The sequence below is a fragment of the Excalfactoria chinensis genome, chromosome 9 (assembly GCF_039878825.1).
Source record: "Excalfactoria chinensis isolate bCotChi1 chromosome 9, bCotChi1.hap2, whole genome shotgun sequence".
NCBI classification, from domain to species: Eukaryota; Metazoa; Chordata; class Aves; order Galliformes; family Phasianidae; genus Excalfactoria; species Excalfactoria chinensis.
The window spans coordinates 15,817,213-15,842,372 of NC_092833.1; the positions used below are offsets into that span (position 1 = coordinate 15,817,213).

General features: G+C 48.1%; 1 protein-coding gene across 2 annotated transcripts; it reads left to right on the forward strand.

Moving 5' to 3' along the window:
* The first annotated feature begins 219 nt into the window (after positions 1–219).
* Positions 220–23,386, forward strand: SLC7A14 (solute carrier family 7 member 14). 2 transcript variants are annotated; one of them, XM_072344273.1, is made up of 8 exons: positions 220–593; positions 11,126–11,509; positions 14,292–14,528; positions 15,287–15,504; positions 17,196–17,342; positions 17,776–17,984; positions 18,109–18,986; positions 20,610–23,386. In XM_072344273.1, the coding sequence occupies exons 2-8, from the start codon at positions 11,206–11,208 to the stop codon at positions 20,930–20,932; spliced, it is 2,316 nt and encodes a 771-aa protein (XP_072200374.1). In that variant the 5' UTR covers positions 220–593; positions 11,126–11,205; the 3' UTR covers positions 20,933–23,386. The 2 variants fall into 2 exon arrangements, with proteins under 2 accessions (XP_072200374.1, XP_072200375.1); XM_072344274.1 differs by lacking the exon at positions 220–593 and adding an exon at positions 927–1,070.
* Positions 23,387–25,160: the final 1,774 nt, after the last annotated feature.

Here is a 25,160-nt window from a genome sequence, read left to right on the forward strand (position 1 = left end):
GCCCCTGCTAACTCCTCCCAGACAGACTGGGCACCACGGCGTGCCGCAATACATGAATACATGAAGCATTTCATTTAAATCTTAATTCTGCCTGTTCCGGGATTACAGTATTAGCACCCAAATCTCACTGCGCGGCTCAGGCAGAAAGCAGAGGGGGAGCGTCCCCCTCCCTCCTGCTGCGGGGTGACGAAACCCATCCTCGGAGGAGGCCGCTGGGGGCGGGCGGGCTGCAGCCTTCGGGACACCTGGGCGGGCAGATGGATGGGGACAGCGGGGTGGCAGCCGGCGCTGGTGGCCGTACTGGGGCCGGCAGGATGCCCAGCAGTGCGCGGCGCGGTGCTATTGCCGCTCCGGTCACATGCGGCAGGCGGGGAGAGGGGGAGCGCTAAATAATTGAGGAGCTGCAGCGCCCTCCTCCATCCCTCCTCCATCCCTCCCTCCCTCCTCCCTCCGCCCTGCGTGTGCGGCCGGGAGCCGGGGCCGCCGGTGCCCAGCGCAGCCCCCCCGCCGCCTGCAGCACCACAGCCGTCCCCGCCGGGCTGCTCGCCCGCGGAGGCCCCGCAGCAGCGCCCGCCCGCTGCCCTCTGCGCCCGGTGAGTGCCCGCAAGGCTCCGAGGGGGTGCAGAGGGGACGAAGCGTGCTGGGGTGGGGGGAAGGCGCCGCCCCGCTCTGCCACCTCACCGCCTGGGAAGAGCGGGTCGGAGCATCCCGGGGTGCGGGAGGGAGGTGGGGGCAGCGCGACTCCAGGCGGGGAGAGCTCTGCCCCGGCCCCACTGCGGTCACCCCGTCCATCGCCCCGTACCGGCGGTGCGGCGGCTCCTCCGGGCCACTGGGACAGACCCCGATTGGGACAGAGACCCCAGAGCCGCCCCATCCCTCAGCCCCGGGCGGCCGCAGCCCCGTGTTGACAAAGTGGCACTCGCTGGAAGGGAGGAGGTGGGGACGTCAGGGCTGACGGCACGGGATTGATTGGAAACAGAGAACGGCGGAGAGAGGGGATAAATGCCGGCTGGCCCAAGCGAAAAGGCAGCTCTGGCTACAAGTTGCCTCACCGAACGAGAGAGAGGAAGGTAGAGGCAGTGCGGGCAGGAGGGCAGTGTGCATGGGGGAGAAAACAGCAGCATCAATCGCCCGACGGCGCGGCGGGGAGCAGCAGGGCGGGTGGGCGGCAGCGCGGGGCGAGCCGAGCCGGGCGCTGTCCGCGGTGCTGAACCCCGACGGGGCGGCCCGGGGGCTCCAGCTCCTCCGCGGCCTCTCCTGGCGGCGGCGCGGGCAGAACTCCCTCCGACTAGGAGGCTGGTAATGGAGTTATCTTCCTTTTTACGTCACCCCCGGCTCGCTGCTGTTTATTGATTCCACACGGGTATTTTCAGACTGCTGAGTATCAACCGCCTGCCTGCCTCAACCCCGGGTAGATGTGCCTCTGCATCACTTTATTAAAAATCCTCATCTGTTTGGGGTTTTTTTTTGTCTCAAAATTACTTTCCAGCTCAGGTCTCGTGACCTATCAAATGACCATTTAGACAGATCGACTTAGTGCCTCCCCGTGACAGTCTGTGCCTAGAGAGGTCTGATAGAGGTCTTCCTAAATCAGCACAGACTCTGGGGAGGCATAGGAAGCAGTATTTCTCTTGTCAGCCCCAGAGAAGACTCTCAGCTCAAAAGGGCCGTATTTGATTTAATCTAACATATGAACTAATTAATCTTCCCAGTGTCTCTAAGTGGTAGGTAAGTACATTTTAGCATGCCAAGGTATTTGTTTAATTGCCCAAAAACTGTCATGAGATTGAAAGTCTGATTGCTAAAGGTATTTACAATATACCCATTCTGTTGGTATACATAAGGCATATGACTTGCTGTAGTCGAACAACATACTGTAAACAAAAAAAACCAAACAAGCTAAAAGCAATACTAGAGTGAAAAGTTACCTAGATTAAACTAATTATCTGTTCTTAAAACATTAATCTCCCTGGGGAACCCCTGCTGCATGAGAGCAGGAAAGTAAGGTTTTATTGCAGGGATCCAAGGCCCAAATGCTATTTCTCATTTTCATCTGTCAAAGGTACTGAAATAACAGAACCTTTGACAAAAAAGGTAGAGACTGGTGAGGGGTAAATAATGAAGATGAAGCAGTTTGGGACCACTCAAAGTAAAGTCCAATATGCAGTACATATCTGAGAAGATATGAAGGAGGCAATGTGTACATTAGGCATTGATGTAGTTTAAAAAGCACAGACACTTAAACAGGACTGAGACCTTACAAGGCTCATACAATTGCTCTTCAGTTTTAATCTCTCCTTGCAAAATGAGAGTGAGAGAATAAAATAGACATTAGAAAAAAAAAATTACAATAGTATTGGAGTTGAAAAAGAAAGAAAAGCCAAAATTGAAAGTACTGAAGAAAGAGTCTTATAAAAGAAGACCTACAGTATCTGGTCAATTCAACTAATTAGAAAAGAGGGTGGTAGATGACTTGATTCATGAGGCTAAAAGCCTTTACAGAAAAAGATGAACAGGCAGAGTTACTTCTCTGTCTGCCAAAGAAAGTCATGAAAGAAATGGGTGCTGAGATACTAAAGTCAAGGCATTCTGATTTAAGTGAGAGCTCACATTTTTGAACAGTGGAGGGCTGATGACCTCATGAAGGAACTATCAGAAAACCTTCTGAATTCTCCATCTATTTATGTCAAGATTTGATGTCCTCCCAGAATCTGTAACTTAGCCAAAGCAAAGCAAGTCATGGGACTTCCTGCAGGAGTAATAGCGTGAAAGCTAGTGTCTTGTTCAGAAAAAATGAACTCAGTGGACTTGATGGTACCTTTGATCTCTAGTTCCCCAGTCAGACACAAGGACATACCAGATGCCCCAGGCTCTGCTCTAGACAAGCACATTCCCAAGGGGAGTTTTGACCACATACTAAGAGCAGAACAAATCAGTGACAAACTTGCATTTTGAACACCCCAATTTTCCCACTTTCTCCATTTATTAACTCTCCCTAAAATAAACCCCTTTGTTCACACTGCAGTAAAGTGAATTAGTTGAAAATATAGATCAGTTTCCTTGGAGAGTCAGTCATGACTCTGAAGTGAAAATGTATCTTACCCCTCCCTAGATAATTTTTTAGGATCATGTGAAAATTATGAGAATGTATTCTTTATGAAACTGCAGAGTCTCAGATGGGATCGTATCTGAAAGTATTCCAGTCCAAAATATTTTGCAGGATATATATATAGGCTGACTTGTCTGCTTTTTTCTTGAAGCACAAGACAGTCTGTTTCCTCAGTTCTGAGATCATACACATATAATAAGATTTCATCCATCTTTCTTTGAATCCAACAGGCCTTTTTTTCTAGAAAATTCAATGAGAACAGAGCCATTTCTCAGTGAGTGAATTAATGGCATTCCTGTGAAGACCCTGCCGCATTCAAGCAAATAGGATAGCAAAGGTTTATGGAGATGTAAATAGGCTCTTCAGGGGAAAAAACAAAAATGGTTATGACAATAACAGTAGACTTTAATAGAATATGTGTAGTTTCTCTGACATCTAAATTCCAAAATGGTTAAAATTTTATCTTCATGGTACCTGAGCTATTAAGATCATCATAATGTATATGCTTAACCATAATCTTAAAGTATAAAGCCATGACTGGGCCCAAAAGAGCACAAAATGGTCCAGTCAAGAAACAAAGAAAACATTTAAAGCCATTTCCTAAGGATGCGAAAGCCTGGCCAGAGTCTCAGATCCAGGGTGAACCTACCGAACTCATTAAACCACCCATTTTGCCAATAGGAGCAGTTTCTAACCTAGATCCATGGGCCACATAGATTCCTAATACTTTTTTTTCATTTGCAAGCAACAAGATGTTGAAAATCATGGTTTTAAATTGGAAACCTCCTACTAGTATTGAGATATTTTCTTCTTGTGTATGTTTATTTCCCGTGGCTCATCACACAGTGGCCCTGGGTGGTGCAGGCATCAGCTCGGGGCTCAGCTGGGGCTGAGCACTTCAGCTAGTGTTGATGCTGCTACAGTGGATGATTCCTTGCTGTCACCTCAGTGGAACGTCCCTGGGAAAAAACTACTCTTTCCCTGAAATAAAACTGTCAGAGGGAAATCCAGGCACTGACAAAACAAAAACAGTGAAGCAGAGCCGCATAGCATGTGATCCTATTGTTTCTGATCCTCTGCATGACAGCTGTATCAATAATTTACTGAAAGATGGAACACCATAAATTAAATCTATCTGGCAGATGAACACAAGAAGAGCAGGTTTTTCAAATCCTGCAATTTAATTGCGAGAGTACAGAGTTAGAGGGGTCAGGTGGGTTGCTGCATGGAGGGAGATGGATTATTAATGGGAGATTCCTTCTGTTGTGCTGCAAGTGTTGAGAGGGAGATGTTGCATAGAAACCTTATGTAAGCATAGTTTAAAAAAAAAAAAAAAAAAAAAAAAAAAAAGTGTGTTTTATCCACAAGTGAGCAGGATTTGAGCACTGGCCCTTGGTAACCACCAACTCCTGCTGCCAATGCCTTGTCGGTAATTGGGATACAGCCTTGTGCTTTGGTTGACTCCTTCTGAGCTCCCTGAGTGCTGGTTGGGTCTTTCTGAGCAAATTCCTTCAACACACGCTTAAAATCTGAGGCTGAAGGCACTTTCTTGTGTCTAGAGGCCACTAGCACATCTGGATGCACTCTGCCAACAGCAGCAGGATGTGCCCAAGAGCATTTTGAACCAGGTTTTAATGATGGAGCTGTCAAGTTGTGCCAAGTGAGCAGCTGTTCCCTGACGCCCAGCAATATGGTTACAGTGCCCTAGTGGGATGTGGGCACCCTGGTTTGACAATGAGGGAAATGTATGCCTGCTGCCTGCCCTTTGCCCTGGGCTGGGACGAGCTGACAGCACCGGCAAGCATTTGGGTCTGCCAGCACCTCTTCAGAGCACCTGGGCAACAGAAGGTGTGTGCCAGCCCATGCACTGCCTCATTAACTGGCTGGGGAAGCAACAGGGACCAGGAGATGTGCAATTAATAGCTAGGGTCACCAGCTCCACACTAAGTAAATTAAGATAAAAGGCAGTAATGTGTCAAGTTCCTTTGGCCAGGAGCTCCGGCACAAACAAGAACCACAGCAATAATATTTCACCTATTCTATTCAATTCAGTTCTAAGGGAGGTGAAGAACAAGCACACAGTTAGCTACCAGGGCTCTAATGACAACCCAGCTTTAAGCTAGGCATAAGCATGTTTACCCACACCCATTCCCTTGTTACTCAAGGACATCACCAGGCTGTTTGCGTGCATTACTTAGGACCACCATAATACCATGATTTTTGAGCTATTGGTGTTTTTAAGAACACGTCATTCTTCATTCAGTTCTGCCTCATTAGTAATATCCTATATGCTGACTTAATCTTGGATGTACATTCATAACTCGCTTGTTGGGAAGTGTCTGAAAGCACTCATGCTACAATGCCAGGTATTACTCACACCACACACTGCTCAAGTTCTGCTCCACGTTTGCCTGACTTATGATGATAAATGACTTAACACAGAAAATCTCTTATAAGCCTTCTTCTTTGATCAACTTGTGTTCACATTACTCATATAATCAGTCCTGTTGAATTGCAGGAGGATTACTCATGTAAGGCAAGGATTTTTTGTCCTAGTGAATAATAATAAGCAGCAGCCAATCATGTAATAAAAGCAGCAGGATCTGTTATTCACTTCCTGGGAAGTGCGTTGAATCTGCCTCACACTTCTGTTGGGGAATTGGTGACACAAGCTACAGCCACCCAAATTACCCTGCAGCTCTCTATTTTGCGTGCAAAGAGCCTGCTGATTTACATCTACTACTGCTCCTCCTGGAGACCTCAGCAGGCAATGAAGGAATGCCTCCTTCCAGCTCCTTCTGAGAAACATGTTTCTTTGAGAACCTCTCCTGCATTAATTAGCCCATAGACAAAATCATGCAAACGGGGCAGTGAGGCGTGATCAATTACACTTGTATAACTGCTGATGAAACGCGATAACTAATTAATGAGACCACGTGCTCAAACAAAAGAGAAATGCATTTGAAAACCAACAAGAGCTGAACAGTGTGTGTAATCCTGATGTACTTACAGTGCAGAAGACCAGTCCGGATTCCTAAATTATTGCATGGAAGGTTTTCTAGAAGCCAGAGAGGCTGCTGGTAAGAGTCAGCCAGGAGGAAAAAGCAGTTCCTTAGCAAGGAGTAAAGGAACGTCTGTAACAACAGCAATCTTCAAAGCAGAAGTAGAGACAAAAACAATAGATTTTCAGATCCTGTGTTTGATATACAGGTCATTATTTTTTTTTTCTGGTTTGGACAACAAAGTATTAAATCAGTACTTCACTGAAAAATGTAATTTGTGTTTTTGCCATTGAAATTCACGTTGATATCCTGAAACGAAATAAATTGTCATAATGATGCATCAGCCAGACTTTGCAACAGCAAAAATCCATTTTTCTTTAGAGAGCCTCACACCTTAACAAATAGCCCATTCTGTGATTTATGTTGAATTTAAAAAGCTCTCATGGCTGGCCTGGAGCAAACCGTAATGACTTCCATTCTACGGTGCAAAAGTATGGATCTACAGGGGAAGAGCAAGAAAGTGCAACCAAGTAATTACAGAAATTGCTCCTGCATCTTATTAAAGCAAAGGCATTTCTTCAGCGAGTGGTATTCTAGAACAGACTGTCTGGTCACTCAGCTCAAAGCTGCTCAGTACAAATGCAGCTCTTGTCCACTATGACAGCAAGGTACAGCTAGGAGAGCATTGTTTTTAGAGTGGTTTCTCTGCATCTTCCTTACAACTGCTAGCTGCATTAAGCACTCGTGCTTCTGTTAGGCATCTGCTTTCTCCATTCCACTGATGGAGAAGCAATTTGGTTATTTCATGTGGTCCCCTAGAAGGAGCCCTCAGCACAGTTGTTCCAAGAAGTTCCTGGTCACCCTGTTCTGTTCAGCCCCCCCACCTACTGATCTGTTCTGCTTCTTCAAGGCTTTTCTTTCACCACCTCAAGACAACAATGAGGAACCGGTCCTTTTTAGAAATGTGCAAATTGATTATACATCTTTCTCCATAATTTTCTTCTTTTTTTTCTTTCCTCCTAGTGGTTAAATAGCTTTTTGCAAACACAAATGGAGCACTTCATGCATATTGCATTACTTACAGCGCTGCGCTCACAGATGGCTGGATGTGCCAGAAGTACCCGGCGCTCAGTGCTACAGCACTCTGCACCACACATAGTCAGTGCTCCCTGGACAAAAAGGGCAGAAAACATGTGGGAACCCAGAATGCCTGCATGGGATGGCTTCCTGCAGGCGCAAGTGCACAATGGTGGATACAGAGCAGGATGCCCAGAGGGATACCCCTCAAACCCTGGGGATATTTCTCCCTATGGGATCCCAGCAGCTATGGTCAGCTGCTTGCAAGGCTGGGACATAACGAGCCCAGCAGTGCTCAGAATAACCCATCACCAAGGGATCTTTTGGTCTTCACCACAACCAGCTCCGATTTCACCTCTGTGTGCACTTCTTCACCTCCATCTGTTCCTCTTTGCTCACCTTTGTGGATGCAGTGTCCTGATATGAGTGCTCAAATCGAGTTAGCTCTTCAGCTTTGGAAGTGGGTCCCAGAGGCTGCAAAACAAGGAGATTATGTTGGTTTGGCTCTTTCTTGCATTGGAGACAGGAATAAAGAGCTTATGGACTCCTGTCTGCAGCACCATTGCCTTATGTCTTTGGTCAAGCTAAATAACTTAGTGTTTATTTTCCTTATTTCTCAGAAGAAGATAATGGTGTTTGGCCAACTTGCAGCAATATTAATATTGGTAAAGCACCTAAACAAACACAGATGAAAGAAGAACAGAAAAGAACTGTTCAACCCCTCCAATTCTATTTTGCTATAAAGACAAAAAAAAAACTACAACCAAAAACACCACGTAACAGCCCTGAGGCTGGTTTTGTTGTGTTTGTTTGCTTGTTTTTCAGTAGTCTCGTCACTAAACTGTTCTTAAACCTAAAATATTTCACCATGTTTCCCTTTTTAGTGATAATTTTAGCTTAAAATAACAACTGCTCCACTTGAATGGAGGTAGAAAATGGAAAGGAATAACAAAAAATCCCCAAATTAGAGCAGAAAGGCAGGTGCTGCAGCTCTGTGCAGTGCTCTGAGGCTGCAAATTGAGCACACAAAAGTCCAGACCCACACAGAAAGCAGCAGTGTGACGAGCAGCCCACAGCAGCATCCCTCTGCCCCGTGGCTGCCGGCGCTGACGTCATTCCTCTTTCTGCTGCCGGGCCGTAATGAAAACCACATCTTGCGTCTGCTCCTACTGCCCAGCTCACAGCTACCAGCCTAGTAATTAAAACTAAAAACAACACAGCGGGCAGGGAAGTGAGGCTGGCAGGGATTTTCCACTCTCCCTTTCTATTCTCTCACACCGTGGGTTGCAGCTCCTGCATCGCAGTTCTCCATGCTGCTTTCCTGCAAGCAATGATGCAGCCCAGATCCGCACACAGCCCCAAGTGGGGCAAAAATGCTGTTGTATCAGCAGGCATTGGGATGCTTTTGTCTCTCTCCAGATTTATTTCCCATTCTGTTTGAGTACTGAGTCATCTCAACGCCCAGCTGCACCTGGAGTGAAGCATGAATTTTGCTCCGCAAGCACCTGCGTTAATATTGCTGCTGTGGGATTTGCTAGGAGTCTGCTCTGACCCTGCTTTTCTAGGGCATGTAGAATCATACAAAGGCTGAGGCTGGAATGGACCTTATAGATCATTAATTCCATCCCCCCTTCTGTGGGCTGGGTTGTCAACCACTAGATTAGCTGCAAGGAGGAAGAGGCTCTCCCATCACCTTCCTGCAGCAAACTGGGACCTCTGCAGGCAGTAGGGGGATTTCCTGTACCATAATGACTTCTACAAGGAGAAAGCTGGAGGAAACCCAACCATTACATCTCTGTGAGAACCCCCCAGCTGGCTCCTTACCACCTGGAGCTCTCTCTTCTAATCTATCACCATCAACACCCTGATTCTACTTGTGTTCCCTGCATCCTTTACAGAGGGCTTTGCACAGGGACATCCCGGAGCCCCCCAGGCAGAGGGCACTCATTAACAGAAGGACTAAATGAGTCACCTTGGCAGGCAGTGGATGTGGGTTGGGGCAGTGAGATTGAAGCAGAAAGCAGCAGGTTTAGGTCAGGAGAAATTTGGCACCAAAACGCACACTTAGAAAGTTGTGTCTCTAAATATGGAGGCTTCCCCTTCTAATGTGATTTCTGTTTTAGTTCATTTGTGCTAATGAAGAGCACTGTTGTGGTACAAACAGCAGTTGCTAATGAGCATGATGGCAGCGGAACTAGCCAAGCTGGCCCTGGCCCCCAGCACAGCGCCACTCAACCTCCTTGGTACTCAGTGAGGAGAGCAGCCATCAAACACAAGAAAAACACTTTCTCCCTCCCTCTGGCTGTGGATTCACACCAGTCTCCTAAGACTTCACCATTTACATAGCTGTGGAATAGATGAATGCAACCGCTGAGCAATGCCTGCACCTCGTTCTTGTCCAAATCCCCCCCACTGCCACCTGCTTCTCCATGTCCTTGGGGGTATTGGTAGAGCAGGGCAGAAATGAGCCGTCTGCCCCAGGCAGGTGTTGTCCCTCCATCAGGCATTTCCTAAGGCTGTGAGTGGGGAGAGGATGTTTCCAAGTCATGGAGTAGCAATATGCTGCTCTCAAATATCAGTGATACTTTCAAATGATCACTCTCACTGAGTACAGCCACACTTACAGAGTAACTTCATTTCAGCTGTTACTGAGGCATCACCTTCAGCGACTCAGAGCCCTCTGCCACCCCAGCCACTGGCCAGAAAAGATTATTTTCTTACCTTACAGTCTGCAAGAGGAAACAGCACAGAAATAAGGGCATCTGGACTGATGCTGTTCATAAATCAGGCAGCTATTTCTGCCTGGTGTTCTGCTTAGCTGAGGTCTGTTTGATGCAAACCCAGGCAGACCCACTCAAGTCCTTCCAGCTCAACACGGAGTACTGATAAAGACCTGCAAAGGAAAAGAATTAAATAAAGGATTAGACACAGTTGGGTGAAACGCAGCAAGACCTCTGCATCAGCCCATGCCTTGCCTCGGAGATGCTGTGCAACAGCTCTGGGTACGAGAAGCTGAGTTTGGGCTGGGGACTGCTTTGGTAAGAGGAGCTATTCCCCCCATGGCTAAAATGCTGGCACACAGGCATGTGACCCTGAAACAGCCAAACCCAGCTCTTATTTTCACCTCAAAGATGCACATTCACTCAAGGGTGGCAACCATTTTTCACTACTATCCTTAGCTAGAACATGCATCCTTTCAGCTTGTGGTTGCTCAAGGTGAAGATCAGAGCAATTCGAACTGCAATCAACCAAAAGCTGAAACAAATGCTGTGTTTTATTTAATAAACTCCAGCAAGACAAGGCTGCCTTGTACACATAATGTAATTTGTTTGGGATGTAAAGACTGAAAGAATAATTGCTTTGGCTCCAGGGCAATAATAATAATAATAACAAATTTCTGCACGAACAGGAAGGAAACTGTCAGGCTAAAATGCATATTAAAGAAACAGTATTTCCTTTTACTTCTGTGTATCAGTATGCAGAGATCGTCAGTTCTTGATGTTTTGCTCGAAGACATCACACATCACCAGGAGGTCATTTCTTCTTGCCTGGGAACTACGCAGTCTGTTAAAAACAAGAGAAAGAGAAGGAAGGAAAAGGGCTGTGTCTGAAGAGTGCCTGAAAGTATAACTGAAGAGGAAAAAGCATGAGCTAATTCAAGCTCTTGGAGACAATTTTATGACTGGGAAGGTGTAACCATCATGTAGAGCAGACAGGCCCAGGCAGCAGCATTTGGAAGTATTCAGAGAGGTGACCTGCTGTGCCCCAGCCCCTCGTGGCTGCCCAGGAGCATTTTTGGTATTGGTTGGGCACTTGGAGGGTTTCAGGTTCCTGCTGTGTGGGGGATGATATTGATAACTTACCCCCTGGGATAACACCTCTTCCTTTGCTGTTTCAGCTCAAACAGACGCTGTGAGACCTTTTCTCTTTCTTGCAGCTGGGTTGCCATCACTGGAGAACCGGTAATGCGGTCACAGCCCTGAGCACGGATTCAGCCTGGGACACCCAGCAGCAGCCATGAGCAGCCTCCTGTCACGTCTGGACCCACGGCGGGTGCCATGGGGGGCTGCAGGCCATGCTCTGCGCTCCCGCGTCCTGCGCACCAAGCCTGTGGAGTCAATGTTGGAGGGCACAGGGACAGCAGGAGGCCAGGGCACACGGCTGGCCAAGGTCCTCACCACGCTCGACCTCATCTCCCTTGGTGTTGGCAGCTGCGTGGGCACTGGTATGTATGTGGTGTCCGGCCTGGTGGCCAAGGAGATGGCAGGGCCTGGAGTCATCGTGTCCTTCATCATCGCTGCTGTCGCCTCCATCTTGTCAGGTGAGTCATTCTGGTAGGTTTTGACTGAGGTCTTGGGTACACTCTGGCTACCTTCATGGCTGAACAGCATGCCAATGATCAGCACTGGTCTCGTGGCATTGGGAACATCCATGAGGTAATGGCACCCAGGACACAGACAGCACTGAGGGGTAATGACATCTCCTTACACTGAAAGCCCCTTTTGCACTGGTGTTCCCCACCCAGATGGGGTGCCCAGGTATGAGGAGCCAGCAGGACAGTGCAGGTGGGGCTGAGCCCAGCAGCTCCTCTTCTACCTTTGGAAATGTTGTTATTGGCTCCTGTTCACTCAGGATCACTCTTTGAATTTCCAACAAAACAAAGCAAACAAAGCAATGTGCAGAGAGGGAGGAATTATATATTTCAGTGAAAAGTCAGCGAATTGCCTCCCGTGAACCCAGCTGAGCATATGGCCTGAGCTGCAGTTTCCACATAAGCCAGTACTGCTGGCATTTGTCCTTTCCAGATCAGCGCTAACATGATGATGTGATGCCCCCGCTCTCCCTGCTCACAGGACTTTGCATGCTGTGTCAGTCTGGCAATCCAGCTTGCGTGTGTGGGCTGGGCAAGGAAACCTGACTCAGTGACAAAGGACTTCAATGCGGGATGGGAATGACCTGACTTTACTTTTCAAGTCCTCGGATTATTGTGCTTTCCCCATCCCCCACAGCCCATTTTGTGATGCAAACCAAATGAAGTGGAGCAACCTGGGTGGGTCCTCTCTGAGAAAACACGTTGTCCCCAAAAAGAGCCTTTTTCCCCCAAGCTGTGGGCCCTGCCCCACAGCAGGGAGCTCCTGCCGGCCCAACAAGCCCTGTCGCTCCCAGCCCTGCTTTCATCTCCCCCCTGCTTGTGCAGCCCTGGGAAAGTGTTTTCATTATCTCCTTGGCCACTTCCTTGCTTCACCACTGACACTGCTGTTGTTTGTAACAGCAGCGCATTTTTGGCAAGTGAAACCCAGTAAGGGCTGGGAGCTGGACAGGCTGCAGTGGGGATTTCAGCTCTCACTTCACATCCTGCAAGTGTGCATGGATGGATTTTAAGGAGTTGTTCTGGTTCACAGCTCGGGCAGTGCTCACCCTTGGTTATCAAGTCAGAGCCCATTACCTGCAAATTAGCCCAGGGTTTTTGGATGAAAATGCTCCTTCCAGATTGTCTTGCAGATTGCTGGTGCTAGGAGGGGCTGTAATGCTTGGAAGTGGCTAAGAAGAGACGAGGCCATCGGTAGCAGAGGTTCATGGAGGTCAGGATTTCTTTTGCATCAAAAGGGGAAATAGTGCCTGCAAAGAAGAAATGGAACTTAGCAGTGTTGCAAGGTCCCGGTTCCACAGAAATTTGTGAATCATTCTGGGAAATGGGGATGCCACTGAGATTGATGGCACTGTGGGTTTGTCACAGCCATATGCACAGAGTAACATTCAGTTATGCAGTTTTATTATCACTACTACACTACAGATAGAGCTGAGATTAATAAGAGAAAATCTATGCCCTAATAAGTTATATCATCTTCCTTTTTAAGCCATGCATACAGAGGGGAGTGCTGTGAACTTCTGCTGGAGGACCTGTAGCATTGTGAATTAAAATGCCATTATTAATGCCACCTGCTATTAACTCAGTGGCAGTCAGGGGTGAACTCAGGTCTTGCACATCTCAGCCCCCTGGACTGCTACCACATGCTATGATAAAGATTGATTTCTTTCTTAATATACACTGAAACCTAAAGCAGATAAACCCTACAGGTTGCAATATACAATGAATAGAGAAAGATTACTATTTTGGAATCCCTGTAGAGTAATTGGAAACTCAAACATTTTATACATACAGAAGTATCTGCTCTGCCATTATCGCCCTGCATCAATAAGAACCCTCTTCAAGCCTTATCTTGTCGCTGGCTGAAAGTACTGCTGCCAAGAAAGATTATATGATTTTTAAAGCTATCAAAGACAGAAACCAGACACTTGTCCCCACCAGAGCACCTGTTTCATAAATCATTCAGGCCTGCAGTTATCCGTGAATACCTTACCTTTGCGGAATGCATGCATTTTTAATCAGCTTTGAATAATGACTGTGTTGGGCTGGATGATTGGGACATCTTGTTGTTCTCATAGCTGGGCCAGCCCTGTAGAATTCCAGTTTGGAAGAGTCATGTTGAAAACTGTAGCCAGGGACAAGGACCCCACCAACGTGGTCCTGCCAGCACTTACCCTGACCAACACCCTGGGAATTTCTGATTTAGTCCATCCACGACTACTAAATAAAATCTGATGGTTGTTTCAAGATAGAAGTGTGTTAGGACCAGGATTTTATTGAAAAATACCCTGATGTAGTAAGTCTGGAAAGTATTAAATCTCACTGAAATCTCCTCCCAAGCAGCTCCAGTTACACACTTTTCACCTCTCCCCTTTCTTTATGGTTTTGCAGTTAATCCTCTGTATGAGATCTACAAGCAATATTTGTGTTAAAATAACTTAGTTCTTTCTGTGAGATGGCTTTAGACTCATCTGGCATGGGTAGAGTGAGAGCAGGATGAACAGGGCAGTGCTCATGCATGCACCTGCATTGTAGTGACCCAGAACAGGCACACAGCATCTCAGGAGAAAACAACACAGAACACATTAGCATCTCTATCAGATGAAGAAGAAACATCTGTCACCATCAAAGCTACTGTATAGAAACAGGGCCACCACGACCACACCGCCACACTGCCCACAGATGCTTTCTGTGGATGAATTTCAATATATAAATATTTTTTCTTTCCAAACAGGTGTTTGCTACGCTGAGTTTGGTGTGCGGGTCCCCAAGACCACAGGCTCTGCCTATACTTACAGCTACGTGACAGTGGGGGAATTTGTAGCATTCTTCATTGGCTGGAATCTCATCCTGGAGTATCTGATCGGCACAGCAGCGGGTGCCAGTGCCCTCAGCAGCATGTTTGACTCACTGGCCAACCACACCATCAGCCGCTGGATGATCAGCAGCGTTGGGACACTGAACGGGCTTGGTGAGAATCGGGCTGGAGAGATGTGCATCATTTTGTGCAGAGCCTCCTCCGTTAATTAGGACCTGAAATGTAATTGGAAGTTCGTCAGAAGTGAGACATGGATATTAGGCTTCATTCATTATTTACCATCCATCAGCCTCTGGTACTTTGCATCTGGTTCAGGGTCCGGGCTCTAGGTGCAGGGTTACACGATCCCAATACTTTGAGCCTCTCTGGACCAAACCAGCATTTAGCAGATCAGAACCTCAGAAAAAAAATGTATTTCTATCTCAGCTGCTAACAATAGCACAGGAACACTCTGCTCTGCTCAGCCCTGTTAAAACCCACACAGAGATTTTAGGGAGAGCCTGTAGTACTGACATGTAGAAGCTCAGGGCTGTGGTGGTTCTGCATGACCAGCAACAGCCCACTGCTCTTATCAGTAACGACAGCAAGCTGTCTTGTAGCTTTGCTGTGAAAATTTAAGGTTTGATTGACTTTTAATTTGTGATGCAAACTGGGATATGATCATTTGTTTTCTTCTCTCCAAAAACTCCTAACAGTATCTTGAGGCATCAGGATTTATCACCTCAGTAAAAGAGCTTTACCTTGCAGTCGCATGGTCACCTGGAGACCAGCTTTGCAATGAGAACTAGGAGTACTTGCAAAACTTCAGGATCTGAAAAGCATTTTCATGGAGTCATAGAATCTTTTGTGTGGGAAGGGTCACCTAGGCTAGCTATAGAAAAACAGTGACACACCTCTTTTCTCTTACCCAGGGAAAGGAGAGGAGTCATACCCTGACCTTCTTGCTCTGGTCATTGCCATCATCGTCACCATCATCGTGGCCATGGGTGTGAAGAACTCAGTGGGACTGAACAACGTGCTCAATGTGATTAACCTGGCAGTCTGGGTCTTCATTATGATTGCCGGGCTCTTCTTCATCAAAAGTGACAACTGGTCTGAAGGGCAGTTCCTGCCATTTGGATGGCCGGGGGTAAGTCTTGTGCACAGTGGGCCACGTGGTGCCACCCCTGACATGTGCTCAGCTTTGCTTGTGGTGTGCAGCCCCTGCTTCCACTTCACTCCTCAGGTCCTAGCCCTGCTCAGCCCACCCAGCTTTGGCCAGAGGCATCCAGCTCCCAGCTTGGGCCCATCCCTCCTCACCCTGCCAAACCTGAGGGACACGGCAATGCTTTGTCTGCATCTCCTGCCACTCTTAAAATAAACTCAGTCCTTTTCCTAGATGCCCTGTTGCCTAGCCAAATAGCATCTGAAAGCATACACCAGGAAATGTCGCTCATCATCAGGCTCACAGCAGCAAAACACAGTGGCTGCCCAAGGAAGAGCTCAGGAGGATCCTGCCCATCCCCTGCAGAGGGGGAGATACTTATGTTGGCTGCTCTTCAATAACAATGTTCTTGAGCATTTGTTTTGAGCACTTCATAATGCCACCTGCCAGTGCTTATTTTGTGGATGTTCCCTCAAAGCTTACTGAGAATTTGGACATATTTGGCTTTTTTAGCTTGCTTGCACTGGTTTTTATCCAAAGATGAACAGAGTCTGAAAATATCTCAGCTGGCCTAAGCCCAAGATAATTTCTCAGATTTACACTGCTCGACTCCATTGGGATTTTATGTGGAAAAATAAGCAAGAAAGTAAAGTACACCAAAAGCCTTGATTGCTAAAAGGATCCCAAGCAGACATGCTGTCCCTCCACCTCTGTAAATCAGCATTTCTCCTCTGGATCATGGCAGTGAGGAGCACAGTGCTCAGGCCCATTTAAGAACAGAGGTCAAATTTACTTTTGGATGGTACCTGTATTTTTCTTTCCTATTTTATGGCAGAAAAAGAGTGCCGAAAACAGGAGCTTGGTTCCAACTCAATTCTCCAGACCTCCCTTGGCAAAAAATACATGGTTTTAAAAGATACGTTACCCAAAATGCATGAAAAATAATAGGGTCTTCCTATGGCTTTCAGATGGCTGTTTCTCTCTGAAATCATTTGTAGAAGTTAATCTACCACAACACAAGCTTGAGATCCATGGAAGCATAGAGATGCTTTGAAAAGGGAATTACAGACTGTCCCCTGAAAGAGGTGAATTCTCCTGTGTGCTCCATCGCTAAAGAACTGAGACAGATGTGATGGACATGCAACATCCAGCCAGCCACATGCATGCAAGGGCTTTGCAACTACAAATTAGCTCTTTCCTTACAGCTATGCAGTCTTTAGCCAGCTTCAGTGTTTGTTTCTTATAAACATGCTAATATTGTACACTAAGAAAAAACGTGATAAAATAACCAGCAGTACAAATAATTCCTCTTCCAAGTATTCCAACCTGTCTGTGGCTTCCAAGGAAAGCAGAGGTTGTTTGGAGAGTGGTGCACATCTGACTGTCCATGTTCTCTCTCTCTCTGTTCAGCAGATCTTGCTGCCTGGTGAGAAGTCCCACTAATGTGAAACACATGAACATGCTACAAGTCTCTACTAATATAAATGGTTGTGGGGTGGAATGATGGGGAGTCAGTAAATCCCTCAGGATCTGTAGTGTTTTCAGTGCCTCCACGCAACCCTAACACTACACCCCAGTGCAAGTTAAATAAGCACAAAATGGTTTTGCATGATCACTTGTTCCCAATTGGGTGCTAGCCACCCTCTTGGCACTGAGACACTGCGTCCTCTCTGCAGGTTCTCAAAGGGGCTGCAACGTGTTTCTATGCCTTCATTGGCTTCGACATCATCGCTACCACAGGAGAAGAAGCAAAGAGCCCCAACACCTCCATTCCCTATGCCATCACAGCCTCACTCGTTGCGTGTTTGACAGCATATGTGTCCGTAAGTACCTGTTATATGTGTATATATATGAATACACGTCCATACGTACTAGCTATATGTGTACAGCCATCCACTGTGAGTCTGGAAGAAGTTGAAGCAAGCATGGTTCTATGGGGCAGGACACACATGGTTAGCCACAGCCTGTTCGACCTCTCTGCACCCAGTAAATGCATGTCTATACTAGGAATTTCAGGTCAAGGTTATCTCCTTGTTGCCTTACGGTGGCAGAGACCGAGGTAGCAGAGTCCCTGGATTAACCACACCACAGTAAATCACACACAACCCAAACATCTGCATTTTACATCTTCTCCACAGGAGAACTCAGTTTTTTTTGTGTTTCCCACCCTTGAGAAGTAGCCCCTGTAACTGCAAGCCTCCAGCAGAGCTCAGGGCTGCAGCTGATCCTCTGTCCTACTCATCTTACCTTCCCCAGGTAAGCATCATCCTCACGCTGATGGTGCCATACGATGCCATCGACACCGAGTCCCCTCTGATGGAAATGTTTGTGGCACGTGGTTTCTATGCAGCCAAGTTCATCGTTGCCATTGGGTCTGTGGCCGGCCTGACAGTCAGCTTGCTGGGCTCTCTCTTCCCAATGCCAAGAGTCATTTATGCCATGGCTGGTGATGGGCTGCTCTTCAGGTCAGTCGTATGTACACAAGCATTTGGCTTTCTTCATTGCCTTCCCAGCCAGGTAAGGGCAACTACAACAAGCAGTCACTGCAATCTGCAATTTTAACCTTCTATAACCATTTTCTTGCTGCAGGTTTTTGTCCCATGTCAGTTCTTACACAGAAACCCCAGTGGTGGCTTGTATTGTCTCCGGGTTCCTCGCAGCTCTGCTCTCCTTGCTGGTCAGCCTCCGGGACCTGATAGAGATGATGTCCATTGGCACGCTGCTTGCCTATACACTGGTGTCTGTCTGTGTCCTGCTCCTCCGGTACCAGCCTGAGAGTGACATCGATGGCTTTGTCAAGTTCCTCTCTGAGGAGCACACCAAAAAGAAAGAGGGTATCTTGGCTGATTGTGAGAAGGAAGCTTGCTCCCCAGGCAGTGAAGGAGAGGAGTTCACAGGCCCACCAACCAACACGTGTGGGGCAAAAAACCTTCCATCACTGGGGGACAATGAGATGCTCATTGGGAAATCTGATAAATCCACCTACAATGTGAATCACCCCAATTACGGCACAGTCGACATGACCTCGGGGATTGAGGCAGATGAGTCTGAGAACATCTACCTCATCAAGCTGAAGAAGCTGATCGGCCCTCGCTACTACACCATGCGGATCCACCTGGGGCTGCCTGGGAAGATGGATCGGCCCACAGTAGCCACCGGCCATACAGTCACCACCTGCGTGCTCCTGCTCTTCGTCCTGATGTTCATCTTCTGCTCCTTCATTATTTTCGGGTCAGACTACATCTCTGAGCAGAGCTGGTGGGCCGTTCTCCTTGTTGTGCTGATGATCCTTCTCATCGTCGTGCTGGTGTTTGTCATCCTGCAGCAGCCAGAGAACCCCAAGAAGCTGCCCTACATGGCACCCTGCCTCCCCTTCGTCCCCGCGTTCGCCATGCTGGTGAATATTTATCTTATGCTGAAGCTCTCCACAGTCACGTGGATCCGATTTGCTGTCTGGTGTTTTGTGGGTGAGTCCCAGATTATTTTAGTACTGACCCTGCTTTGAAAGGGTGGTAATAACGTTGCTGATTAATGCTTTTTTTCACCCCAGTCCCTTGCATTTGCTCCTCATAATGCTGGAGTTCTTAGAAGTCTGTTAATCAAGGCCCCAAACTAACACAAAAATTACACCTCCAGAAAAATGTCACCTTGATGGAAGCAAACTTCTTCACGTTAAGGTAACTGTTCTGATGAGTCTTCTGATGGAAAGTAGGTGGGATTCCTGCAGAAATCTGCCTGCTTTCTTGCTATTTCACCTGCCTGAGCTCTTTCAGCAGCCCACACCAAGATTGAAGCACCACATTTCTAAAATGCAATGCTGTCCAAGTAGCTCTCATAGCTCCTCCTGAAGGCTCTCAACATCAGACTACAGAGAACTGAAGCAACAAGGAATATCAGAACCAAGGACTCCTCAGAGAGAAATAGCAGCCATATGAGCAAACACAGATAGGATTCCCATAGGAACCCCAGCTACAGACAGCAGACCCTGAACGTTGGTGCCAGCATCCAAAACAGCCATCCCTGGCTGAGCACCCCAGTAGATGCTCTTCCCATTGGGAAGGTGTGAAAGTGGATTGTTGTAAAGGTTGGAGGCAGCTGCTGCCTGCCATAAGGAAAAAGTCCTGTCTGTTCATCACACGAACAGCCTTGAATCTCCCTTCAATATCCAGAACAGTTTCTTAGCTTCCAGCCCTTGGGGGAGATTGCTACCAGCTTTCTTCCTCCATGTCCACACATCCTCTTGTTTCAGAGTAAGGATAGGGGAGGCAGGCAGCTCTCACAGGTAATTCCTGAAGCACCACATCTCTGAGCACCTCTGAGGCCTAAGCTGAGCTACTGTGGAGCCAAATACAGCCCATAGGCTAGAGAGGAGATGCACGGTTGAATGAGTGAGATTGTAGCTCACTCAGCCAATAAGTGAAGGAGCAAATCAAGACAAAGCCCTTTCACCTGTTCTTTAGAAACAAAGTGGTTTCAGAGCATCAAATCAGTCTGCTGTGATTAGCCATTGCACCTGTGTGCACATCTGAAATCTTGTCAGGTGCCAGCAGTGGTTACGAGATCATCCTGCTGGTGTGTGCTGGACCCGGGGCACATTGGGCTGTGTATATTGGCAGGAGAGATACTGAGATCTTAAAAAAAATCCAGAGGGAAAAGGTCGGCTGGAATGCTGCTGGGGTGGAAATGTGGGCTTCCAACAGTAGGCCAGGACAAGTCTGTTGGGAGCTGCTTTCCCACCAAGGCTGCAGATGGCACAGTCACACGGTTAAGCAGCTGTCCCAGCCAATGTTTTAAACACAGCAGTCCCCAGTCACACTCTGACAACACTCACTCTGCTGGTTTGTAGACCAGACGTCAAAGAAAGCACGCGTTCACTTAAAAATAAAAGCAAAAAAATATTTACTCAGACTAAGCAAGCCCTCACCAGCTCGAGCCAACTGGCACTGAACAGGAGGAGGCTGGATGGAGGAGGCTGAATGCTGGCATGGGCTGTGGGGACAGGTGTGGCTTTGGGGTATAGTGTGGGCCAGGAGGGGAATGATGGCGCAGCATTGCCCTCCCCAGCAGTCTCTCACTCTCGTTCACCCCAGGTCTGCTCATTTACTTTGGCTATGGGATGTGGAACAGCACACTGGAGATCAGTGCCCGCGAGGAGGCCCTCCACCAGAGCACCTACCAGCGCTATGATGTGGATGTTGACCCTTTCTCCGTGGACGACGGCTTCTCCTATGCCACTGAGGGTGAGAGCTACCCGGACTGGGGCCCTCCCGAGGACAAGGGCTTCTCATACCAGCAAATGGCAGGAACAAAGGAAAGCCATCGGACGAGTAGCAGATCGAAAAGCAAGGGAAGGCACAAACCGTCCTCAGAGGCCCTCATTGCCAACGATGAGTTGGACTACTCACCTGAGTAGTGGGGCAGCAGGGGGACGTTGTGCTGCCAGCCAGCCAGGAAGGGCCTGCGGCTTCCCTGCCCCGTCCTGTTCTCCACCACCATCCTGTCACCTCCGGTCCTCGGGTCACACGCCGCAGCCGTTGCTGACCCCAAACCAAACCCACCCAAGGGCTTTGCCAGCTGAGTCCCACACCAGGGAATGCTGGAGCCCTGGTACCTGCCGAGCCCCAGTTGGCGCCCAGTGGGAGATGTGCCAAACTGAGGGGGCTCTGAGAGGTGGAAGGAGCCACGTGGGGGGACGGGATGGGTTTTCCCTGGGGTATAGTCACCCTATAGCCACTCCTGTGTGTTTGGCACTTCCTTAGCATGTGTGCTTTTTCCTCAAACCACCCAGCAGTGACAGCTTAACCAGAGGGACAGGCAGGTAGGACACAAAAGTGAAACACTTTCATCCAAGGGGGTGGCTCAGCTCAGTTGGCCCCATCAGTTGGTGTCTTCATGGCTGTTCCAGCACTAAGTGTATGCAACAAGGCCACTCCATGCTGGTCTCCAGGCCCAGAACCCAAATGTCCTGAATACCAGGATTCAGTGTTAGTCCACGTCTTGCACTGCTTTAGACAGTCTCAAACAAATCCCAAAATCCTGGCATAGCCAAGCATCCTGAATCTGAGCTTGGCCTCCTTTCAGATCACACCTGACCTAGACTTGTGCAAGCAGTCAGTAAGCCCCATGCAGTGTCCCTGAGACTGGACTGGGCACTGCTCCCACCACCTTGTCTTTCCCAAAACAGCCAGCCCATTGTCTGTGAACTGTTGTGGGCACATCCCAGCACTCATTCTGGCCTCCACGCTGTTTCTAACCTTGGCTTGGTGGATACTGTGTGAAAAGGTACAAAAATGCTGCTTGCTCTAGAGTGACACTTCTAAAGTGAAACAGAAAGGAGCAACTGGGAGGGCTTCAGGATGGGGGTAAGGGTTTGGTAAAAGGACCTGTTAAGCTTCATTCTGGACCCCACTCGTGCTTCCCCTCCTCCCCCCCCTACAAGCAGAAACCCAAGAGCATCCCACCCAAAAGCCTCCACAATGCACATAAACTCTACCAACCTACTTGGAGAGCTGTCCTACATGCTTATCCCCAGTGGTGCTGAAGCCCTCGTGATGGACACTTGTGCCCTGCTGCTCCCCTGAAGGATGCCTTAGAGATACGCAGGAGAGATGGCACCTTGCAGGTCTGGCTTTATGCTTTCAGGGAGAAAGATCGTTGCTGTTTTCTGACCAGCTCTCAAACTAAACCATGGGGTGGTCATCCACGTCCCACTACCGCACGGTATTTAGGCATCTGATGGATCACAAACACGTGCCCAAGTACCCTGCTGAGTCGAAGCCTGTTGTTCCTTTTGCAGCCTTAATCTCTTGCTACAGAGCAGTTTGCAGTACCAGTGTGTGTTGTCGTGTCCACCTGAGTATCATTTGGTGAGAGCCTGATCCCTTGCTCTTTGGCGTCTGTAGGCACCTGTCGTTCTATCAGCTTGCTGAGCGGGGCCCTTTGGCTGCTGTGGTTCCCCTGCAGCCATCCACCATTCCTCATTCCTTCTCCATCCTTTTCCTACCCCTTATCCATCACTTTCCCTTCCCCATCTCCATCCCATCCTCATCTATTCATAGGGAAGCAGGGCAGGATGGCTGCCCACATCCCCAGGGCCACCAGCAAAGGTCATTTGGTCCATCACCTGTAGGCAACATTAGCCTAGGGCCAGTCTGGGATGCTGAGAGGGGCCAGGAAGCTGGTACAAGAGCTGCTGCAACCCAAATATTTCTCCATGCCCTAAAAGGAGATTTTCATGCAGCCACCACATTACAAAAGAGCATTGCCAGCACCACTACGGTCCCACTCCATGCCAGGAAACAGCATGCCTTTGCTGGAGCCCAAAGCGTGGAGCAGAAATACCTCACATCCACCAGACCAGCCCAATGAGATCTCGGTCCCTCTGCAGGTTGTGACCAGAGCAACACAACCCAGCACGCATCCTCTGCACAGCAGAGGGCTCACGCCCCGAGCGACACCGGTGTCACAGCCCCAGCTTGTAAATGATCCTCACTTCTCTCGTTTTGTTTTCGGTCTTTCTGATGTAGATCTTGCTTTTTTTGCAGATGGTACTTTCTGGTGTAACAGTTTTCTGCAGTTCTGGTATGAAATTGGTGTATTTGTTACAAGAGTTTGTTCCATTATTTTATTTTACTTTATTTTTGTGGTTTCCAGAAGCCCATTGGTGCATTGTACAATGGGGTCTTGTAGTGTGTCACGAGAAAGAAAAAAATATGCAGATACATTATGGAGTGATCTTTATTTTCAGATGATTGTGTTGTTGAAAACTATACATATAATATATATAAATATATATATATTATCAAGATACTACAAAAGAAATCTAAATTTACCAAAATCTGTATATTTTAATAAATGCATAAAGCTTTATTGTGTGCCTTTACATTACAACAGACAGACAAGTGAGCAAGAACGAATGGATTTCTAAAGGAAGTCAGAGACAAATGTGTCTCAGCATCAACTTCCATAGTAATGTAAACCTTTTAAATGGAAGAATAAATACAATTAAGAAAGAAAAGGAGGACTTTTCCCATACAAGTTTCTTTAAGCTGATCAGTACCTGGAAGTCCAATATTTCTCCAGTGTTAAATTGAAGTCAGAGCTGAAAAAGAATCTTGCCTTAAGTGCTTCAACATTTCCTTTGTAGAAGATGCAGTTCAATGGGCTGACTTTGGTATTTACTTGCACTGTTGTGAAAAAAAAAAAAAATGAAGTGGTTATCTGTTTACACAATAAATAAAAAAAATAGAAAGAAAAAGAAAATGAGAGCCAATGGCCACAGGTTGACCACAGCAGGGCAAAGCTTACAGAGATCCTTCACATGGGGATGCTCCTGGTGGCACAGTGATGGGGGCACACCGAGATGGGAGGCGGTGGGTGCTGACCCAGGGAGGGTTCTGTTGGGGTGTGGGGGACCACCCCTGAGTTGGGGTGACAACAGAGCAGCCACCATTCCATCACTGATGCCAGGTGAGGTGTGGAGCAGCTCGTTGTGTTCCAATACATTTGATTGAATTCTGAGGGTTTGGTGCGATGAGCAAAAAGTGCTGGTAATGCCATGGCCAGCCCTGCCCAGCAGCCAGGGATCTGGAGAACTCTAGGCACCTGTGATCCTGGGTAGAGCGCAGGGAGGGCAAGGAACTGAGTGCCAGCCCCATGTGCCTGAACATGTCCATTTGCAGCCTAAAGAAAGGAAAAAAAAAAATACCCCAAGTGCTGCCTTGTTCCCCATAGGATTCCACACCTCCCTCCTGTTGGGATTTGCTGAGCTTCCCACAGCATTACAGTGGGATGCACTCCTGCCCTGAGGTCTCCCTCTCTGCCACCAGCCCCAGGGCTGATGTGTGTACAATCCGCAGCCCCCGCCGCCCGCACAAGCTGGCACCCACACATCAATGGCAGCACTGACGCGGCCCTGCCGAGCACACAACGACCAACTGTGCCCTGCTGTGATGTCATGGGCACAAGTGTCCTGCAGAGCCCTGGGCTGTGCCTCCAGGGCTGCTGGAGCTCAGGGCAGATGCTGTGTGCTGGAGCAGCAGGGTGAACACCAAGGGCCAAGCTCCTTATCCATGCTATCCCAGGGGGAGTGCAGCCATCCTCATTCTCTCCCTCTAAATGCTCCCATTTCTGCTTCATGTCTACCCAGGGCAAAGTGTGGGGCTGCAGCATCTGTGGCCCTAGTTGGGCTCTCCAACTACAGCAGGCCATGGATGGGTAGATCCCAGTGGATGAATGAGCACATGTCAGTGTACCAAGGTTTGTCCTACTTCCCTGTTTCCAGATCTCTTCCCACCATCCCAGACCTCCTAGTGGGATGTGCACACAGCTCCAGGCTTTCCACTTGCTTTGGCCCCAGGGCTGAAGTGTGCACCAATTACATGGAGTGAGTTAACAGCCCTGGGAACAGATGGGGCTTGGAGTCACAGTAATTGCTACAGCCTCTAGAAAGGACAGAGCTGGATCTTGATCTTACGTGCTTTTAATCAAAGAGACTGATGACCCCAGAGCAGACTTGAACTTGAGTTCAGAGCAACAAGATTTCAGGCTTCTCCAATGGGTTTCCAAGTCTCCTGGATGGGAAAAATGCCACGAGCCCCCCTACCCTGGGGTAAGACACAGGGGAAAACACCTCAGGCTGC